The following is a 19,640-nucleotide window of genomic DNA, read 5'->3' as shown; positions in this document are numbered from 1 at the left end:
GGTAAAAAACATCCTGTGTTTAATCTACAGAACACCAAGCAACAGGCACGCAGAATTTTTTTCCCGTAGTTGGTCCGACGGGAGGAGGAAATGGGGCAATCCCTGGCTCGCCAGAGGCTGCTGGAGAGGAATGGGTCAGCCTGGGGAAGGGCTGCGCACACCAACATCTGACTCCTTCCGAAGAGAGGGGGCAACCTCGCTCTGCTCTCCCCAGAGCACCAAACTCGCCGCGACCCGGGGAAGGAGCAGCTTTAAACCCGAGCTGAGCTGGGCGCTGCCGGGGCGATGGGCAGCGCTGCGGGACGCTCCCGCTCCGGGCACCGCCGCTCCCAGCCTGCCTGTTCCTAAAAACTCAACTCCCCGGAGCCCAGGGGCTGCCCGGCCGTGCGGGTCGGGTCTGGGGAAGGAGCTCCATCCCCCTCGGGGGCAGGCGAGGGGCCGAGCCGGGACTCGCCCTTGGCCGGGCGCGGGCCGGGGGCCGGAGGAGGAGCCGCCGTCCCGCTCCCTTCGCTGCCGGCTCCCTCCGCCTCCCGCGCCGCGGAGCGAGGCGTGCGGGCGGCGCCGGACGGGGAGGAGGCGGAGGAGGAGGAGGCGGCGGCAGCGCCGGGAGCGCCGGCCCGGGACGCTGGAGGTACCGTGACTTTGCTGCCGCGTGTGGGGCACCTGCCCCGCCGCCGGGACAGTCGGTGTGGGGGGCTCGCCGGGGCGTTTTCAGGTGGAAACGAGGGGGAAAAGGCGTTTGTTTTTAAAGAAAATGAAAGTTGGGAGGGAAGTTTTTGAGCGTAGCGCGGCCGCCCCGCCCGGCGGGGACGAAGAGCGGCGGGACTCGCTGTGAGGGGACGCCCCACCCCGGCTGCTGGAAAGCGGCTGGAAAGGGGCTGGAAAGGCGCGGGAGAGCCCCCAGAGCGGGGAGTAGAGCCTGGTGTTCACCCAGGCCGAGGTGTGGGAGAAGGGGATGGCTTGGTGCTCGCTGCTCGCCCGGCGAGGAGGGATGCGGGTCCCTGGGCTGGCACCCGGGCCGCAGGGTCGCCATCGACCCCGGCAGGAGCCACGGCGCTTCCCTGTCCCGGGCCTCGGATCCCTGGGGATGCCAGCCCCGGGTGCGGCTGTCAGGAACAACAGGTGGTTTGGGTAAAGAGCTGAAGTTTTAGCAGGGTTTTTAAAATGGGTTAGGAAGTGATTTCGGGCAAACCGTGATGTTTCTGCGGGTCTGGTTATTTTTAGGTAATGCACAGGGTAAGACTGGGTGGGCTGGTGAAGGGGAGAGGGGAGGTGGTGGTTCAGGTATGGCAGGAGCTGGTGTCAGGACTGGGAATGTGAAATGGGATATAAATTCCACTTACTCGTGTTCAGGTGTGTTCTGCATGGTCCATCTCCTTCTCAACGAGATTCTGCAGAGCTCATAGTCTTCCTAAGTCAAATCCACACGTGGTGTTTGCAGGTGTTGTAGTTGTGTGCGCCGTGCTTAAGGTAAAGCCCTGTAGGGCTTTTTTAATTATATACAAAAAGATGCTGAAATCCAGAAATTCTGTGTACTCAGGCACTGTGTGGCAGTAACACACATGGCTACAGCATTCCATTACTTGCAGTTAAATGGAACTGATTGCCACAACCACACCACTATTTTTCCTAAAAATTATTTTTCCTTTTGCATTATACAAGGGAAGTTTCAGCTAGGGGAATAGGCTGAGTAGAGAGCTAAAAATCAGGAGTGGGATGGTTTCCAAGCCTCAGGGGTCCATGCTGACCCCTGTTCAGTGTTTGTTGTGCTGTTGCTGTGGGTGCACATGGTTTGTCCCCATCTCAGCCCGAGGAAGTGCCTCAGAAACCATCATCTGCTGCAGAGCTGGGGGTCACTGTGCAGGGGGAAGTGTTCCCTCTCCCTGGGGCTGCTCAGGGCAGGCAGCTGCTGGAAGCAGCACATCCCCTCCCTTGCCAGGGTGAACACCCTGGACAGCTCTGAGGAGGTGTGAGAGCCTCCCTGACAGCTCTGCCTGGCTGTCCCACCCATGACATGGAGGCATGTGTGGTCCCAGTGCAGCCTCTCCTCCTGCCACTGTGGCCAAGAGAAGTTGAGACCAGGAGAGAAGCTGAGCCTGGTGGGGCCCAGCACATTCCAGGGTAGAATTCACTCCTCCATCAACAGTGCAGTTCACCAGCTTGTGGGCTTGGATCTGGGATTAGGTATCACCTCCATCTCAGCCTCCTGCAGCACCCAGACTGGGGCACAGGGATGTGAGTTTTGGCTCTTGCTGCCAAGCACTGCAAAGTCAGGGTCAGCAGAAGCTGAGTGCACCTGAAATTCAAATATTTGCCTAGAAACAGCTGAAATAGGATGCAGTGATTTTTAGTGTTGTTGGCTGGTGGTTGAAACCCAGTGTAAGGAGGGGAGAGCAGAAATCTTCCTGGAGAGTGGTGATGGATCAGCATATTTTTATATTCCCATGGCCTTTGATCCCAGTTCAGGAGGCCAGCTCTTCTCAGGGAGAGGCAGGGCTGATCTCAGGCCTTGCTGGCTGTAGTGGGAGGTGGGTTATGAGCTTTGCTGAGCTAGAGCCTCAAAGCAAAACTTCATCATCACACACCCAACATGAGAAGATCCAGTAAGAGTCAGTTGAGGGGCATCATCTTACATCTGGTAGGTGTTTGCTGATGAAACTGAAAGCAGAAAATGAAGGAGCTCTGATGCTGCTTGGACAAACACTGCAAATTCTCCAGAAGTTTGAACCTCTGTATGAAGAGGTTAAAGCTGTGAAAAGGGATGGGGTTGGAAATGCATTGGGAGACTGAGCTGTGCAATTTTCTGCTGCCTGTTATACCAGGCAGTTCACAAGAAGTCAGCCTTTAATAGCTCCTAAGGGCCTGATTTGCCTCCCTGAATGAAGAAGCCTGATGCTTCCAGGGTGGGAGAGTTCTCAAAAAGGCTGGACAGAGGGGACAGGAGCTGGAGTGTTTCTCTTTACCTCTTCTCTTTCCTGCAGAGGGTTATCTCAGTAACCACATTGGTATTTTTCAGTTTCTCACAGTCTTACAAGAGCTGTTGTTGTCTTTGTGGATGGGAGAGGTTTTGAGGTTGCATTTAGGATTTTTCCAGCTGCACTGCAGGGTTTCAGTGGTCTGTCTTCACACCAGCTTGTGGAGAATCTGAAACTGCAGCTGTGACCCCTGCCCACCCCCATGTCCTCTGCCCAGAGACTGAGTAGCTTTGGTGGTGAAAAATTAGGAACGTTGTCTTTCTGTGGTGCAGAAATTGTTAGTCCTCTCTGTTAATTCATGTTATGCTCTTTACAAAGCTATTATGAAAATAATTGTATTTGTAGAATAATGTATTTCTGCAGTGTGACATTTAGATAACTGTGCTAATAGTAGAGAGGAGTGAACATCTTGCCATTTCTACAGCAGAACGATTAATTTGTTTTGTTGTTTATTTTTAAACAGAATAAATGATGTTTCTTCAGGATGGTGCTCACTAGCAGCCTCTGCTCCTGCATTCACATGATGGGGATCATCCAGCTCTGAGAACACTGCTCAGTCTGAAGTGCTGTGGAAAGTTTGTCTGTGGGACCTTCACAACTGTGACCCAGAATGTACTGGTGTGTGGGAACGGAGGAATCCGCTGTTTGCAGGGAGAGCAACATGGATCCACAAAATGGTAAATTGGAGGATTTATTCTTTTCCTGTTCAGACTGGGAACAAAAGGTTCCAAGAGAATTCAGTAGCTACCACTGGGCTTTGATGAGGTTTAAAAAATGTGAAAGTTTTTTGAGCCCTAATTGAAAATTTGCGGTCCGTAACAAGGAATTTTACTTCCAGGGAGAGTGATGTGGAGCTGTGGAGGTGGTAAGAATAGCATTCCCCCAAAGATGGATGTTCTCCAAAGGCCTAGGGAATTAGTCAATATATGTATCACGTCTCACCAGTTCCTAAATATGTTTTACAAGATCTGTGCTTTTTCAGTGTGTGAATGCAAATATGTTCCCAGTCACTGATGCAGTGGGTATTCAGGCTATGAAAGCTGCTAAAATCAGAGCATCTCTTCTCAGCCTGAACAGATATTAAGTGCTCCAGTTTTACCCCCAGCTCCACTTCAGTGGCTTGCAGTGATTTCATGTCGGGCTAGATTAGAAGGTTTGTGTTTATGTAATAAAGAAATTCCCCTTTTGGAAGGGACATATGCTTCAGGTTGCTTCCTGTGAATTTTTTTTTTTTCCTGAGCAGGCAAATTATTTTTGGATGGTTTCTCTCTCTGCAACCCTCAGCTCCCAGGCACTGCTGCCTTTCTCTGAGTCAAACCCAGTTATGTTTCTGCAGCAAGAAATAGCCTCCTGTTCTTGTGTAACGGTGTTCCCCCCTTGCAGCAAGTGCTTCATTAGGAGGCAGCATCTGCGTTTGAAGTGTGGGAAGAAGGTGTGTTTGACGCTTTGTAGTGAGTAAGCAGGCTCCAGCAGAAGCTAATGTTTTTGCAGCCTTATTTTGGATTTTATCAGCAACTATGAAGCAAAACCTGATAGTTTATTCAGAGGCCTCCTTGTGTTGTTTGAAGACGTTTCTCAGCAGCGTCACAGGGAGCTCTGGGAACTCTTTCCTTTCTCCGTACGTATTCTGCTTGTTCTGTGATACTAATTTTTCTGCTTGCTTTTGGTAATTAGCATGGTACCTTTCGGTAACACTTGGTTATTGAATATTCTTAAAATTCTTAAATTCTGCTTTCTCAGTTTCTCTCTGGGAGAAATTATCTCCACTTGAATACTAAGCTATAAACCATGAGAAGAATTTTAATCTGCGCTAACAGTTCAGAATTGCTAAATTTTTGTTCTGCAGTAGTGATCTGACAAGTTTTCTCACTGTTTAAAGATACAGTAAATAAATTATTGTAGGATTGAATAATGAAGTGAAAAGTGGAATAGTTATATTTTCTCCATTCTGAGTTCAGGTTTTTTTCTGAGAACTTTATTACACGTTGCTGTTATGTAATTATATTCAGTTAAACTGGTTAGCTGGAAACATGCAGATCTCACTGGTAGACTCTTCTGTATGGATATATCTGGGTTATATTAAAATAGTCAACAGTGTTGGAAAACTGGGAAAGGGATCCTTGTAAAGCTTAAGTTCCCTGTACAAAGCACCAGTACCGCCTTGGTGGATTTGCTCTTTATAAGGGTATTGTACATGCTTAAACTCATTGTTATTTCAGGATTGTGTGGGTGCTGCCAAGAATGATTGTCATTAGCTAACGGGTCCTCTCCCTGAGTGAGCTGGTCCTCGTTCTCTCGGATCCCAGGGGCTGGAGCAGAGGCTGGAGCAGGGGCATGGTGACTCACTCAGCTTCCCATTGTTTACACCCCTGTAGGAACAATGTGGATGCAGCCTCCTGCTCCCATTCTGCAGGAGCTGCTGAGAAGGGGAGTGAGATCCAGAATCATTCCTTTAATGCTGGCCACCTCATTAGTGCTCAGACCTTGGAGTTATTCTTTTTTTTGGGCAGTGGGGAGTTTACCCTGAGCACGGTGGTGCCGGGGGCTCTGGGGTGGGTCAGCTGGATCAGCAGGGCTGGAAGCACTTCCAAGCAGATCCCTATGCACCTTCATTATCTGAAGCCTTAGGACTTTTTAGGAGTGTTTTTTTCCTGGCATCTATAAAGCCCTGGCCAATTGTATATGGAGAAAAGCTTCTCAGCATCCTTGTTAGTTAGAAAATGTAATACAGGGTGCAAGGCTCACCTTGCTCAGGTGTCTGCTGTGCTGTTGCTCCTGGTTTCCAGTGGTCTGCCAGCTTTCCCTGTGTCCCAGCAGTATGCCAGCTTTCCCCAGCAGTGGATGAGATTTGTGTCAGAACTTGACCCTCTGCTCTCCAGGGATGGAGCTGGGCTTGGCTTGCTGGTTCTGACCAAGCCCTCGGAGGAAATTTGTCACCAGAGCTCAGGATGATTCTCCCTTGTGGGTGCTCTCAGCATCTCTCAAGCCCTACTTCCCCTCTCCTGGATTTGTTCATCTTGTCCTAATTAAAAGAAACTGAGCAGGGATATGGGGGTGGCTGCAGTCTCTCATGAAGTACAGGGTTTGTTTTTTTTTTAAAACTTGGTTAAAAGAGCTCTGCATAATACAGAGGAGGTGGCATGATGTGAATTTTGTAGGAAGCACAATGGAAGCCCAGAGGCATCACTTTATGAATGTGTGGAAAAGTATACATTGCCTTTCTATGGGCTGATTGATTTCTTTGAATCTTACAAAAATTTCACAGCTAGGATTTAATTCTTGCATGGTTTTCTAGGAGACAGTTTCTCAGAGGTGTAGGAGAACAATCATTGTCTTCTGAAACATAAGGGTACTTCTGTTAAAAAGCTTATCTCCTTCTTACTGTGAATTTTATTCAAAATCACAGAGCATTCATATGCCACTGGTGTGTCTCAGAGACTGGATTATCCTTCAAACATGCCATAAGGTGTCTCTTCTGTCCTGCTAAATCTAGAAATGAGCTCTGAAGAGGGGTGTTATGGTAGAAAGTGTATAACATTACATAATTAGGGACAACAATGCCAAGGAGAGCTGCCTGAAACTTTGCAGTAACTTTGCAGATATTAACTAAGTGCACCTTGACAACTTGTTTTGAGGCCAATCAGTTGTAACTTGGTAACTTCCCACTGTCCAGGGAAGCACAGATGGACATGGACAGTGTGTCTGGAAAAGGAAGGTAAATATTACATGAGGGACCAGACAAATAATCAGGACATATGACTCGAGTTGTCATTGGGAGTGGACCAGAGGCCCCTAAGGTGTGCTTTGGAAGTGCTGTGGTGACCCTGCAGCTCACAAGGCTTTCTGTCTTTTTAGAAGGAAGCTGCCCACAATGGCAGTGACCTTTGCAACCCCAGCTGAGCCATGGTTCAGCTCAGATCTGATTCACAGGGAGAGCTGCTACTTGCCCTGCTGCTTCCTGAATCCTGGAAAAGGCTCTGGTGTGAGTAAGGGTTGAACTGAAAAAGTCAAAGGGTCCTTTAACAAGAGGGACTGCTCAGGAGTAAGTGCAATTTTATAGGGAAACTTTCACAGCAGTTTGAATGGTGACAGTTCAAGGTTGGCCAAGGGCAAATGGAGCAGTTTATCCTCCTGGGACACACTTTGTGCCTCCAGCTTTGCTCCTGGTTGGCATCAGGGCAGGATATGTGCAGGGGTGGACTTAATGGTCCTGATGGGTCCCTTCCATAGAATCAGAGAGTCATAGTTCTCTGATTCTGTGATTTCCTCTCAGTTCTGCACCATTGTTGCCTTACATGTGAAGGGCAGGAGCTTACAGCTTGAATAACTTTAAAAATCTTTATTGCTGAATAGAGGAGGAAAGGAAAATCAGCACCATTGATACCAGTTTGTTCCTCTTGAAGTCACTGTGTAAACTTTAACCCTTCCCATCTGCCATGTGTGGGGACAGGACCAGCAGCTGGGCCTTGGGCACATTGTGCTGCATAACAGGCAAAAAGTACTCACAGCTCTGTCCTGCTTTTTCCATCCACACATCACCCTCTAGTAGCATTACTCTGAGTGTTTTATGACAGTGTGGGGTGAGAAGGACAAGGAGAGGATCTGGGAGGTAAACTGAGCACACAGAGCATTGGAGAGCTGCAAAGTGTGTCAGTTGTGTGAAGTTCTCCATAATCAGACTAAATCAGCCTTGAAGGTTTTCTGCTTTTCTCCCTGCTTGTTAAGCTGTGAGTAAATTGGAGTCCAAACAGCAAACTGAAAGGGTTCCTATGAGCTAAAAAAGCAGAAAATAGAACAGGTTTTGTGTGTGAGTCAGTCTCACTGCAGAGTGCCCTGCAGAAGGAGAAGTAGGAAATGCTCAGCAGGAATAGGAAGTACACCAGCAAGGCAGTAATAGGCTTGTATTTTTAAATATTTAAATAAACTCTTACAGAAGTGGTGCAACCTCACAAGGGGCCAAGGGCTGCTGCAGAAGGCTGGTCTGCAGCTGAGCACGCCTGTGGTTAAACCTGCCCTCCTTTGCAGAGCTGGCTGTTACAGCATCTCTCCAAACCCAACCTGCATTTCCAAAAGGGGCAAGGAATGCTGAGGCATTTACAATTTTCCTGACAAAAACCATCAAAGCCAGCCTGCTCTTGAACTTGAGGGCTGTGTCAAAGAGGGCAGAGCTGCTGGGAGAGCCAGTGGTGCAGCAAAGACCTTGGGAAGTTAATTGAGCAGAGAGGCTGACCTGAGAGCCAGTTTGATTTACAGGCAGCAGTAAAACATTGATCTTTATTTGAACTACATCTGGAATTATCTGCTGTTTTACAGCTTTATTTTTTCACCTTCATGTTAAAATGTATTTGTGGTGTATTACATTGAATTGTAATTTATGACAACTCTATCAAGAAGCCCAGGAAAAACCAAAGATAAGGTGATAAGGTAATGAAGAAAATCCTTTGCCCTTAGAACTTGTACACAGAGAGTTCTTTACAATGTTTCTGAGATGTGATGTATGAGGGAGCTTTCAGGTGGGGGTCATGGAACTGCTGTCCTCTGTTTCAGTGGGAAAAAAGCAATTGATAGTGTTCACACCAACTCAGTCTTTCCCAGGGCTGTAATTGATGTACTGTTTTGACAGACATGTTGCTGGTGATTTTATACTTGCATTAAGAAAATGCTATGAATTATGGGGTTTTATCCTCCCCAGAGCCTATGGAGCCTTATCCAAAACCCATTAAATTCTCTGCACTGACATAATGGCATCTTCAGGGATTCTTACAGCTTTAATTCTGTGGTTTGTTTGTTTTTCACTGCTCTGATCAATAATGGGGCTGCCAGAGCTGTGCTTGCAGAAGGCAGTGAGCTGGGAGGAACTGTTTGCATGGCAGATGAGGGATGAGGGATGGATTTTATACCATTCAACTCCCAATCTGTGATATAAAATCATAGAATCATGGAATTTTTAAGGCTGGAAAAGACCTTTAAGGTCACTGAGTCCAACTGCTCCCCCAGCACTGCCAATCCCACCATTAAACCATGTCCCCAAGTGCCACATCCACACAGCTTTTAAACCCCCCCAGGGATGGTGACTCAACCATGAAGTCTGTCTCTTAATAGCTTCTGTTTCAGATTTTACATCAAGTCAGGCTGATATTTAGTTCCTTCCCTTAATTCAAGTCTGTGTGCTCATTAGTGGGTCAGCAATTGCTTATTTGCATGATTATGCATCACCACAGCAGCAGCTCTTTTATGTAAGCTGCTGATATTTTCACAACAGAAGTGTCTCAATGTTTTTTAGTTGGTGCCTTGCCCTCACTTTTGAGAACCTATTTTAAAAGTATTTAAGTTTTAGGAAAGGCTCTCACCCTTCCAAAAGCCCTTCTGCAGTCAGAGGGACTCTGGCAGTCAGCAGTTCTTGTTGCTGGCAGGACTTGGGGTCTGCCATGGAGATGCACAGTGGGAAACCTGGGGCAGATCCTCTGTTTTGACTCTGCCTCTGCAGTTGGAGAGGGCAGCAGATCCCTGGTGAGCTTCAGGAACTTCTCATCTGCAAAGACAGGCCCCATTAGTGTCACCCAGGGGTGAGGGAAAGGGTCAGTGTGCCACAGGAAGAGTGGTAGGAAGGAGCAGAAACCTGGGGCTGGGAGCTGGAGGAGCAGCTTCATTTCCTCTCTAATAGTCCATGTGTGGCTCCCAGGAATAAAGGCTGGCATTTCAGATACTGCTGGGGAAAACTCAGTCCCAGGCTGTCCCCAACTCCTCTCTGTGCATAACTGAAAACCATGGAAAAATAACGAACCAAAGCAGTGACTCAAACTAGAAGTCTGGATAAATTTAGCTCAAATATTCTTGGTATGTTTGTGGTCACTGTGGAAATTGCATCACTTCTTGTTTTAATGATCAAAATATTGCTTGGAAAACTGGCATGGCTACCCAAGAAGAGCTCAAAATGAATTCCTTTAAAAGCAAGTTTGTCTTTGGAATTGCTTCACCTGTGGTTAATTGGTTTTGGGGGTTGTTTGTTTTATTCCTGCCTTGGTTAAGGAGATTTTGGACTGAAGGTTATTGCTGCTTAATTGAAAAGCCACAAGGTTTAGAGCTGATACACTCTGCAGCATGATTATCTACTTCATATAAAAGTTCTGTCTGGGGAGTAGGATTCAAAAAGAGTGCTGGTAATTGCTGAAGACAAGACCTCCTCCAGAATCTGCCTGCACATCTTTCTGTCTTTCACATCAAAGAGCCTTTGAAAATGCTTTTATTTTGGCATCAAACAGGAACATTTTTATTTTTTTTTACAACACTAATGGACAGGATCCCTTTTCAGCTCTCATACATAGCCTGAAAAACAAAAAGCCTGGCTCCTTAAGTGAGCTTGTAATCCTGGCCATAATTCTCCCATGTTTTGCACCTTGGACCTTTCACAGAGTGGCAGGGTGGGAATAAAAGCTGCCAAATGAAAGCCATTTGCATGGACAGGACCAGGTTCCTGAATGTAATGGATCAGAGTTTGTCAAAGGTTGGTGGGAAGGGGATGAACTGTGCCCTGCCTCATTTTGCTGTCTCTGCCTTGGAGCAGACATCCAAAAATGCTGTGAGCTGCAGCAGGGTCACACCATGGACAGAGGAGCCTCTCAGGCAGAGTCCTTGTCCTCCCTTCACTGAAATGGGTTCTGTTATTCCCAGGCACCAGGAAGACAAAATAACTTCCCTGCAAAAGCAGGCATTTGTGCCACTTGTAGGTTTTGTCACAAGTAGGGGAAGGTTTTATAGGTTTTTTTTGTAACTCCATTAAAGCTTTGGTGGCTGTCTGGGCCAGCAGCAGAGACCTTTCCATCAGGTTTCTCTTCTGCTCCAGGCACAGCTGTTCAGGTGATGCTCCCTCTGTGCCAGTCTGTCCTGGAAACCAGGATCTTCTCTGACTCCTGTGGAAGAAGAGTCAGAAGTGGGAAGTGCTCACATTGAGTTCAGTAGAAGCTGGAGTGAAGCCCCACTTTCTTCACAGTTTTGTGTGGATTTTTGTTTTCTTGTCCAGATTAACCTATCCATCTCTGGTGCTTTTCCCAGCTCTGCACTTGCCTTGGCTGTGCTGTTGCCAAATTGTCTCTTCAAGTCTCTTGATGCCAACCATATCCAATATCTTGATTACATTTTCTTTTTCTCTGCATGCAACACTTTCAGTTAAACAGATCCAGAGTGGTTGTCTTAGTGATAAATGAGAAGTGAGGGTAGCAAGGAGTATTTTATTAGTCAAGCAGGCACAGTAAAGAAGCTCATTGAACTGTGTCTAACACGTACTAAACTTGGATTTTGCTGTGTGGGATGTTTGCTCCCTCAAATTTCTTGAAAGGCTTCTTCCTTTAGATATGTCTTCTGCATCTATAATTTTTTTAAAATAAAAAATATTCTGTCATTCTCAAACTTTAGTCAAAGTAGCTGGAAGGAGTGTGTGGGTCGGTGTCCTTGTGTCACACACCTACACCTTATGTCTTTCTGGAGAGACAGATTTTGGCTGCTTCTGTGCTCTTTATTTTTGACCAGCAGTGGGGTTGCAGTGCTGTAAATGGGTTTTCCATTGAGGAAGGTGTTTACATGTGTTAATAAAGTGAGACACAAGCTTATGAGCTGCTTTTCCAACTCAGAGAAGGTGTGGGGTTGCTGGATTTGTCTTTGATGGAGCTGGTAGAAGATGTGTGTTAAGAAGAGACCTGAGCAGAGAGCTTGGGCCCATCTTCCTCTCACTCCCAGCAAATCATTCCTGAGCCCTCCACACGTAGCCTCTCACAGCTGGGGCTAAAAGCATTTGCTTCTTTTTAAAGTTTAAATGTATGTCTAAGCTGCAGAACTAGGCTGGCCATGAGTTGGTGCTTCCCCAGTGTGAATAAATTTTTTAAAATTATTTTTTTAGAAGAAGAATTTTGAATAAATTATTTCTCTGAAAGAGGGAAAACACTGACATGTGGGATTTTTTCCCTTCTAGTGAAAGTTTGAATGTTAGAGAAAAGGAAGATATTGAGAAGAAAGTTAGTCATGAAATTTTATTTTGAGGAGTTTCAAATGAAATCCAGTCTTGGTTTGGTTTCATGGCTGTAATTTTGATTCAGTTGGACAGGAATGGTCTCACTGGAGACACCTTTCATCATTTAACAATTCTCCCTTTCCAGCCATGCCTGGAAACGAACACAAAGAAAATCCAAAAACATTGTCATACTTCTGCACACTTAATGTATATCTTCCAATTTAAAATTTGGAATGCAAGAGTGGCATAGTTGGCCTTGCCTGCAGAAGCACATTTCTGAATGATTTAAGCTGTAGGATGGGAACCAAATCACTCAGGCCAAAAGACAAAAATAGAAACTTTCACTCCAGAGCTGAGTCATTTTTATTTTCAATACAGCAACTCTTTGGCTATTTGGAGCTCTCAATAGATTTTCTTTTGGGGGTGGAAGTTCACTGTTCTCTGTGGGCTTTGCTGATCCTTTGCACCCCAGGAGGGCATTGCTGGAGGGATGGGGTATTCCCCCTTCTGTGAGAGGCAGTCTGTGCCCTTTGCTTGCTGGAGAACATCCCTGCCCCATTCCCTCCCTGCCCAGAGGGAATCACAGTCCTGCTCCTCTCCCACCAGGTGCAGCCCAGAGCAGTGGAAGTAAAGCTGCACCTCACAACCAACCAGTGGGGAACATCCTGTCCTCTTCTATGTCCCAGTCCCTGGTTCCTTTTCCATGGACAGCTGCAGCTATCATTAGTGACCCTGGATCTATTCTGCACAGTGCCATGATGGGTTTGTTCTGTCTCTCATATTCCTGTGTAATTCTGTGAGCTCCCTCTGACTCCATTGCCTTGTAGTGTCTTTGTGCAGCCTCTTTTGTACTTCAACAAAGAGTAACCCAGCTCAGTTCCAGTTTAACTTCTTGGACAATACAAACAATTCCCAGAGTCCCAGGAATTTGGGAGGTGCACAAACAAATGCAGGAGCCTGCCCAGATCTGGCAGTGCTGGCACTGCCTGGGTATTGCTGAGTCCCAGTGTTACCAGGATTTGAGGCTTTTCTGTTCCCTCTTCCCTCATTATCCTGGATGATGAAGAAATGATTGTATAAGTGTGGAGCTAAATCCTTTGGAGGCGTCTGTTTCTCATAATTCCATTCTGGAGCCCAGTGTAAAGGCAGGAATCCAGAGCATTTTTCCACCCAGGACTTCATATTTTCCTCTCAGGCTTGCATTAATTTTTTTTTTCTTTGCAGGTTAAAAGTGTTATAAATAGAAAATTTCCAATGATTCTGGTGATAATTGTTCACTTTACACAACTGTACCTAAAATTGTCAGCATGCCCTGGGTGCTTGCTGGAAAATGTTCAGTGCAGATCCACACGATGCATGTGTGGTGCTGGCATGTAAACAATTTCAAAATACTTCCAGAATCTGCAATAATAGTAGAAAAGATCCCTTCAGTGCTGGATTTTTGCCTTTGAAGCATTCCTCAGTGTTTCAGATTTGGTTTTTTTTTTTTGGGTTGTAAGTCTCCTTGTGGGGCAGTGAGCATTGCTTGTGAGCTCTGTTGTAGATGTGGGTGGCTTTTGTGCTCAATACATCATCTTTTCCAGTGCCTTTGGCAGGCAGAGCTTAGTGCAGAGCCACTCCTTTAATTAGCTGAAATAATGAATGTTTGGGGAAAATGGAACCACAGGAAACAGGCAGAAAAAGTGTGTGGAGGGCTCTCACTGTCCTGAGAAGCTGGCACATCCCACTTGTTGTGGGAAATATTAATTAGGGTCAGGGAGGCCATGACCCAGTTCTGGCACAGACTCTCCAGTGGGGATTTGGGACTTCCCAGATAAACCATCTTGTTCTCAGTGTCTTCTCACAGGGGGATTTATTGGTAGCTCTGGCCATTTTTGAATTCTGACAGGAGCATTTTAAAGCAGAATTGGTTGAGTCACGTATTTCACCTCAATCTGGGAAAAGGTTTCTTGCTGCAGGATGGTTTTGAGACAGGTTCTGGCAGTGTGGGCACCAGAGATCTTGGTCTGTGGCTTTATCTTCTAAGAAATTAATGAATGCAATGAATGAACAAAGTCTTTTAATTTTATTTTTTTTTTAAAGGAAACCTTGAAGTGTCAGTTAATTAGAGAAGGAACACAGAAGATACCTTTGCCTCAAAGCATTTTTACCCACTTGGTCTGACTGAAAAATTTATTTATTTGTTTTTTATTGAAGAACCCAGGGTTTGGGGTTTTCTTCCTGGTTTGGGATGGGATTTTTCATTATCTCAAAAATTTCCAGAGGATTGAAAATTTTTTCTTACCCATCTAAATGGAAAGTGCAATGTAGGGCAGATCCATCATCCTTAGAAATCACTGGAGGCTTCCTGTTGGCTGCTGCTCAGTTTGTTAGCCTGAAGTTTTCCAAAGCAGCACAAGATGCATGAGTCTGTTGCAGAGACTCAGAAATAACATGGCTTTCCATTAATTTTGCAAACCAGCTGGGCAGAGCTTTTGTGGAGTAGTGTTGAAAACTGTTCAGTGACACAGGTGACTTTTGGAATGTGTGGAGGTGCTGGCTTTAAATATTCAGCACGTCTTTAACCTCATCCCTGCCCCATTTTTTTACCTGTGCTGTGGCAGCACTCAGAAGTCAGAATGGCAGAAGATTAAGCTGGTGCAGGTTAGCTGTAGCCATCTGGTGCTGTTGAGGAATTAATGTCTGAGCTGAGCCCAGAGAGGCAGCCTCCCTGCCCACCCCCATCCCCACATCCTCTGCACCAGAGGCTTGGGTTTCGCTGTAATGGGACATGGAGATGAGAATATCTGTCAAGGCTAAATGTGGTAGTTAATTCAGACAAAGGAGCAGCCAGCCAGCCTTTCCATCCAGTGGCCACTGCAGGAGCTGCTGGTGCTGGAGCAGAGGTGGGTGGTTATCAGACCCAGGAATTAACAGCTGAATTGGGCATTGCTGAGTGGGATGCTGTGTTAAAGCATCAGCTTGATTTGTTCCCGTCTCTGGAAATACCTGCACACATTATGACAAGGTCAGTAGCTGTTTTCAAGTTGTGTTATTGTAATTCTGTTTTTAGCTTCCTGATTTATCCTGGGTAAAGCATCTCATTTATATCTTTCTCTGCTAAATGAAAACAGCCTACCTAGTTGCAAAGAGCTGCTGGTTATCGAAGGGCCTAATGTAGCATTTACAAACTCTTGTGAGTTTATGTGTCAGAGATGCAGTGATTTGGGCTGTAAAGACAATAATCATCTATGCATTGTGCTGCTTTGTTATGCAGCTGTTTGCTGATTCACAGCACTGACCTGCAAACCCTCCCCTTTTACTAATGGCAGACTGTCAATTTAGAAATTTTAGAGGGTTTTTCTTCACCTGCTATAATAATAAGGCCTGTGACAGGGTCTAACTACACATGACCCTAAAATTCTCATTGTACTCTTTATTGCTAAAAAGGCTTATTTTTATTTTGTTTCTCTGATCTGGGTCAGCAGTCTGTTGCACTTTAAAAGCGATACCTTGTGCCTTTTTACTGGCAATAAAACAACACTGTTTTTTATTGAAAACCTCTGGTTTCGTTGGGATATTTTTAAAAAAGAAAATTGCTCTTGCCCTTAGGTTTTATAAAGGATTGTTAGAGAAATGCCAAACATAAAAGTATGAATCATTGAAATCAAGAGAGAAATAACTCCAGAGTTAGTTGTTTTTGTATAGGCTGTTAAGTAGTGTGAGGAATAGATGATGGATGCATTTCTCATAGCAGCAGATGCCTCCCCTTTTCCCTTCACAAACTGCCCTGGGTTTGCTTACAGTTTTTTAGTAGAAAGCAAGGAAAGAAAAGAAGCTGTGAATCTATGGAGAGGTTAAACAAATATGATGCAGAGACTGCATATTAGGGGATAAACTCCATGGCTTTATTTTCATAGGTGTTCAAAGGTGTTAGAGAAAAGAACCCTCCTCAGTTCAAGTAGGCTTCATTTATCTGCTTTTTGGTGCTGCTTTGGGGCAGTGCTGTCAGAGAAACCTGTGCCAGCGCAGTGACTGCCCAGATCTGTGTGCCATGAAGCAGAAACTAAAAAAGATGACACTGGGTGTGTAAAGTTAGTGGAGTTTCTTGGATAATACAGGAATATCCAAGCAGTCCTGCTGGGATATCATCCCTTGCTGTGCTGGTTTGCACACAGCAATGTGCCTTGTGCAGTGACACAGACCCCGTTGTGCAGTGTGCACAAGCTGGTTCCTAAATCCATAAAATCTAAAACTTAAAAGCACTTTGCTACATCCAGGCTTAAGTGCTCAGAGTGCTGCACAATCAAGTCCAAAACCAGAGTCAGTTTTACTGAGCTCCAGTGTTGCTCTCCTATCAATGCTGGGTGTGGGTGAGGTGACTGACAGAAAAGCCATGAAGAGCTCCAGCAAGGAGCAGGAGACATGTAAGGTTAAAAACAGAGCAGAATTTCTCTGGATTTCAGCCCAGATTTCTGCTAAAAATGGTGCATGTATTGGCAAAACTTTATTCCCAGCCTACATGAATGCCACTGCTGATGATAGGTCAGTCATGCATCCTGTAGAAATAAAGCAATCTTTAGTCAGTAAAATGTAGTTTTCCTCATTTATTCCCTGCCCCCCCCCCCCAACTGGTGAGTCTAAATTGAGCTTATAGAACATGCTGATTCTTAATTTGCCCTAGTATTTCAGAAGCCAATATATCATTTACAAAGTCACCAGGAAGTCTTTTCTGAACTTGGTAATTTTGTTGGTGTAATGCTTAGCTTTGCCTTGGATGGTGTTTGTGTTTTTTGGGAATTTAGGAATGGATAGCCAACCTTCTCTCATTTAACCTCTGAGAGCTCTACTAAAATCTGACAGCACCTAATGAATACAGCTCTTGGTTGAGGGCAAACCTTTTTATCTGTATCTCACCAGTTTTGCTCTTTTCAGGCTTTCAGTTGATAGTCACAAGGATTGTTTTTTGCTGGAGACCTTTGGCAGTTTCTTCCCTCAAGCCTTAGGCAGGAGGTCAATTTACTCCGCAAAATGGAATCACAGAAGGAAGTTTTGGTGTAAGCAATTTGAGAGTTGGGTAGAATTATTTTGCTGCCAAGGATATTTAATACAAAATATTCATTTCAAATAGTAGAATTGCCCAGATTTCTTACACTCTGTGAAATCTTTATTGAATTCTACTTGATGAACATTCAAATGTTCAAAATGGAGAAGTTTTGATTAGATCAATAAAAATTTGCCCAAAACAAGATTGAAATTGAGTTTAGAACTAACATGAATATACTGGATACTCTTCTGGGAATAAACTCTATGGAGCCAGCTCTGTCCTTCCAATTCCTGGAGATCCCAGAGTTCTACACCTAATTCATGGCCAGCCCATGTTCTTCCAGTGCTGGTGGCACCAGAGGTTGTGACTGAGCCATTGCACTACAAAGGACTTGAGAAACTGTAGGGGGCCAAAAATATAAGGGGGAAGCCCAGCACATTGGCTGAGTTGTTTTGTGAAGAAGTCATTTGGCAAAACACAGAAGTGTTCTTGGGATTAGGGTCAGGCAGGCAGAGTTCCTCCTTCCCTCAGTTACAGCCCTGTGACCCCTCTTGTGCTGGTTTGAGTGGGGCAGCTCCAGCAGGAGAGGTGGAAAATTCTCCTTTAAGAAGAGTTCTGTGTGTGGAAGGCTGGCTGGAGACCTCTCTGTTCAAGGGGGATGTGACACCAGGGTCTGATGAATCTCTACTGTGAGATTCTTGTGCCTCCACACTCCCAGGCCATGATTTAAAATCAAGGAGAGATGGTCCTGCTCAATTCTTGGGCAGAAAGGCTGTGCTTTCACATCTGGAATGGCTGCACATGTTGGCTTTCAGTGACAGTCCCCAAAATCAGGATTGAGGCTGAAATTGAGTAAAATTTGTCCCTCCTTTCTGCAATTTGTAAGAAGCAAATTGCTCTGCTCTGTCAGCCCTGGTTTGCTGGGCTCCTTGAGCAGGAAGCTGAGGAGCTTTCCAGCTGTTTTGTATCTTCAATATGAGGCATTTTTTTCCTCCAAGGGGAATTCCAGAGCTTCTCTCTAGGTTCAGGATTTCATCACAGGGTTCCAAGTGGGGAGGCTGCTTGTTTCAGTAACTGCAGTGTTTGCTTGGATCTGTACTTCTTGAATTTTCTTAGTCCAGTTCTGAGTTGTTTTGACTGGAGGACTACTTTAAAGTTCTCCCTTCTATTATCCTTTACACATGTTTGCCTAAGAATTTTTTTCCTATCTTTGGTGCCCATGAAAATGAAAATTAAGTCATGTGATAGTCTTAGTGAACCGAATTCAGGAAGAATTTCTTTTCCCATGTACTCCCTAAAATTACAGAATTATGGAAGCTCTGCACCCATTAATGTGAACTCTGAGATGCTGTTTATTGTGCTGTAATTTAATCCCACTTTCATGGGCCTTGATTTCTGCTCCTTGTCCTTCACACGTTCTGCATCATCTGGGAAAGGTTATTGGTGAGGGCACATTTTTAATGGCACGAACCTCTGGAGCCATCTCCAATGTCTGAGTGATTTGAGCTTCGTTTAAATAATTGATGAGGAGTGTTAGTCAGAACCTACTGGTGATTCAGACTGCATTATTCAAAGATATTTACTGACAGTTATAGATTGCTCCAAATTTACTTCTCTTTCCAGGCTGCATTAAACTAGGCCTTGTGTGACATATGTGTCTATTAAAAAAAATAAATCCCTGCTAATACATGTGAAGAACTGTAGGCTTAAGAGCTTTATTTAACCATTTGCATATGAGCAATAATAATTCATGATGTTTTAGCAGGAAAAGGCATTTTGTTTTCAAGTGGAAAATGCTTTTTTCCCTTTGTCTTGCTTGTTGTTCAGGAGTGGACCTGAAAACATCTTTTATTTCAGTGACTTTAACACAGCTTACCTTGTACTGGTAGTTTGGGAATGGTTTGGTGTTGACTTCCTGCCTGCCTCATTAGTCTCCCACCAAAGCTTCTTCTCTAATGGCTGCAGCTTTTAATCTATGACACTTAAAAGCTCTTCTGGCTCCCAACACCATTTAGAAAAAGAAAGTCTGGTCAAGGAGATTCTCCAGAACTGATTAAGGTGGCACTGGGCATCTTGCAAAATCTCCTTTTACCTTTTTTTTTTTTTTTTTTTTTGCCAGTCCCATGTAATGCCTTCTCTTCCCTGGTTCCTCAGCAGGAGGAGGAGTGCCAGGCAGATGAAGGGTTCATGTGTCCATGTGTGTGAGTTTCCACACCTTCCTTTGGAAACCACCTCTGGAGCCGTTGGGGAACTTACTGTCCCTCTCAGTTTCATATCCTTGTTGGGAAAGTGCTTTAACATCTAATCACTTTCTTTTATCAGGCTCTTTTTTTGTTTTTTTAATTGTGTGCAGTATCTATTCCACTGAAAACTGCCAACTTCTTTTACTCCCAGGATTCACTGACCTTGCAGTGTGCATGAGTTATCAGCAGGTACTTCTCCCTGACTTCTCTTTCCTGGTTTTCCTGCAGGAACTGTGGACATGGGTGGCAAACAGTCCACAAGTGGCGACGTCTCTGTCATCCAGACCCCTGTGACAGAAAGCATCCAGGATGCCTACAAAGCTGGGGACACCAGCAAGGCCCAAGAGTTGATTAGGCTGTCCTGTGAGGAGACTGCACTGCAAGTGGAAAAG

At 45.3% G+C, this 19,640-nt stretch overlaps 1 protein-coding gene across 1 annotated transcript in view; it reads left to right on the top strand.

The window, feature by feature from the left end:
- The first annotated feature begins 495 nt into the window (after positions 1 to 495).
- Positions 496 to 19,640, top strand: part of LRRK1 (leucine rich repeat kinase 1) — a 72,540-nt gene continuing 53,395 nt past the window's right edge. The window contains exons 1-3 of the mRNA XM_079317776.1: positions 496 to 631; positions 3,439 to 3,652; positions 19,477 to 19,640. Of these exons, the coding sequence (XP_079173902.1) occupies positions 3,586 to 3,652; positions 19,477 to 19,640 (231 nt within the window). The 5' untranslated portion in view covers positions 496 to 631; positions 3,439 to 3,585. The remainder of the gene's footprint in view (positions 632 to 3,438; positions 3,653 to 19,476) is intronic.

Source organism: Erithacus rubecula (genome assembly GCF_903797595.1).
Source record: "Erithacus rubecula genome assembly, chromosome: 14".
Classification (NCBI taxonomy): domain Eukaryota; kingdom Metazoa; phylum Chordata; class Aves; order Passeriformes; family Muscicapidae; genus Erithacus; species Erithacus rubecula.
The sequence above is the reverse complement of the archived record's forward strand: the minus strand, read 5'-3'. Positions and strand labels throughout refer to the sequence as shown.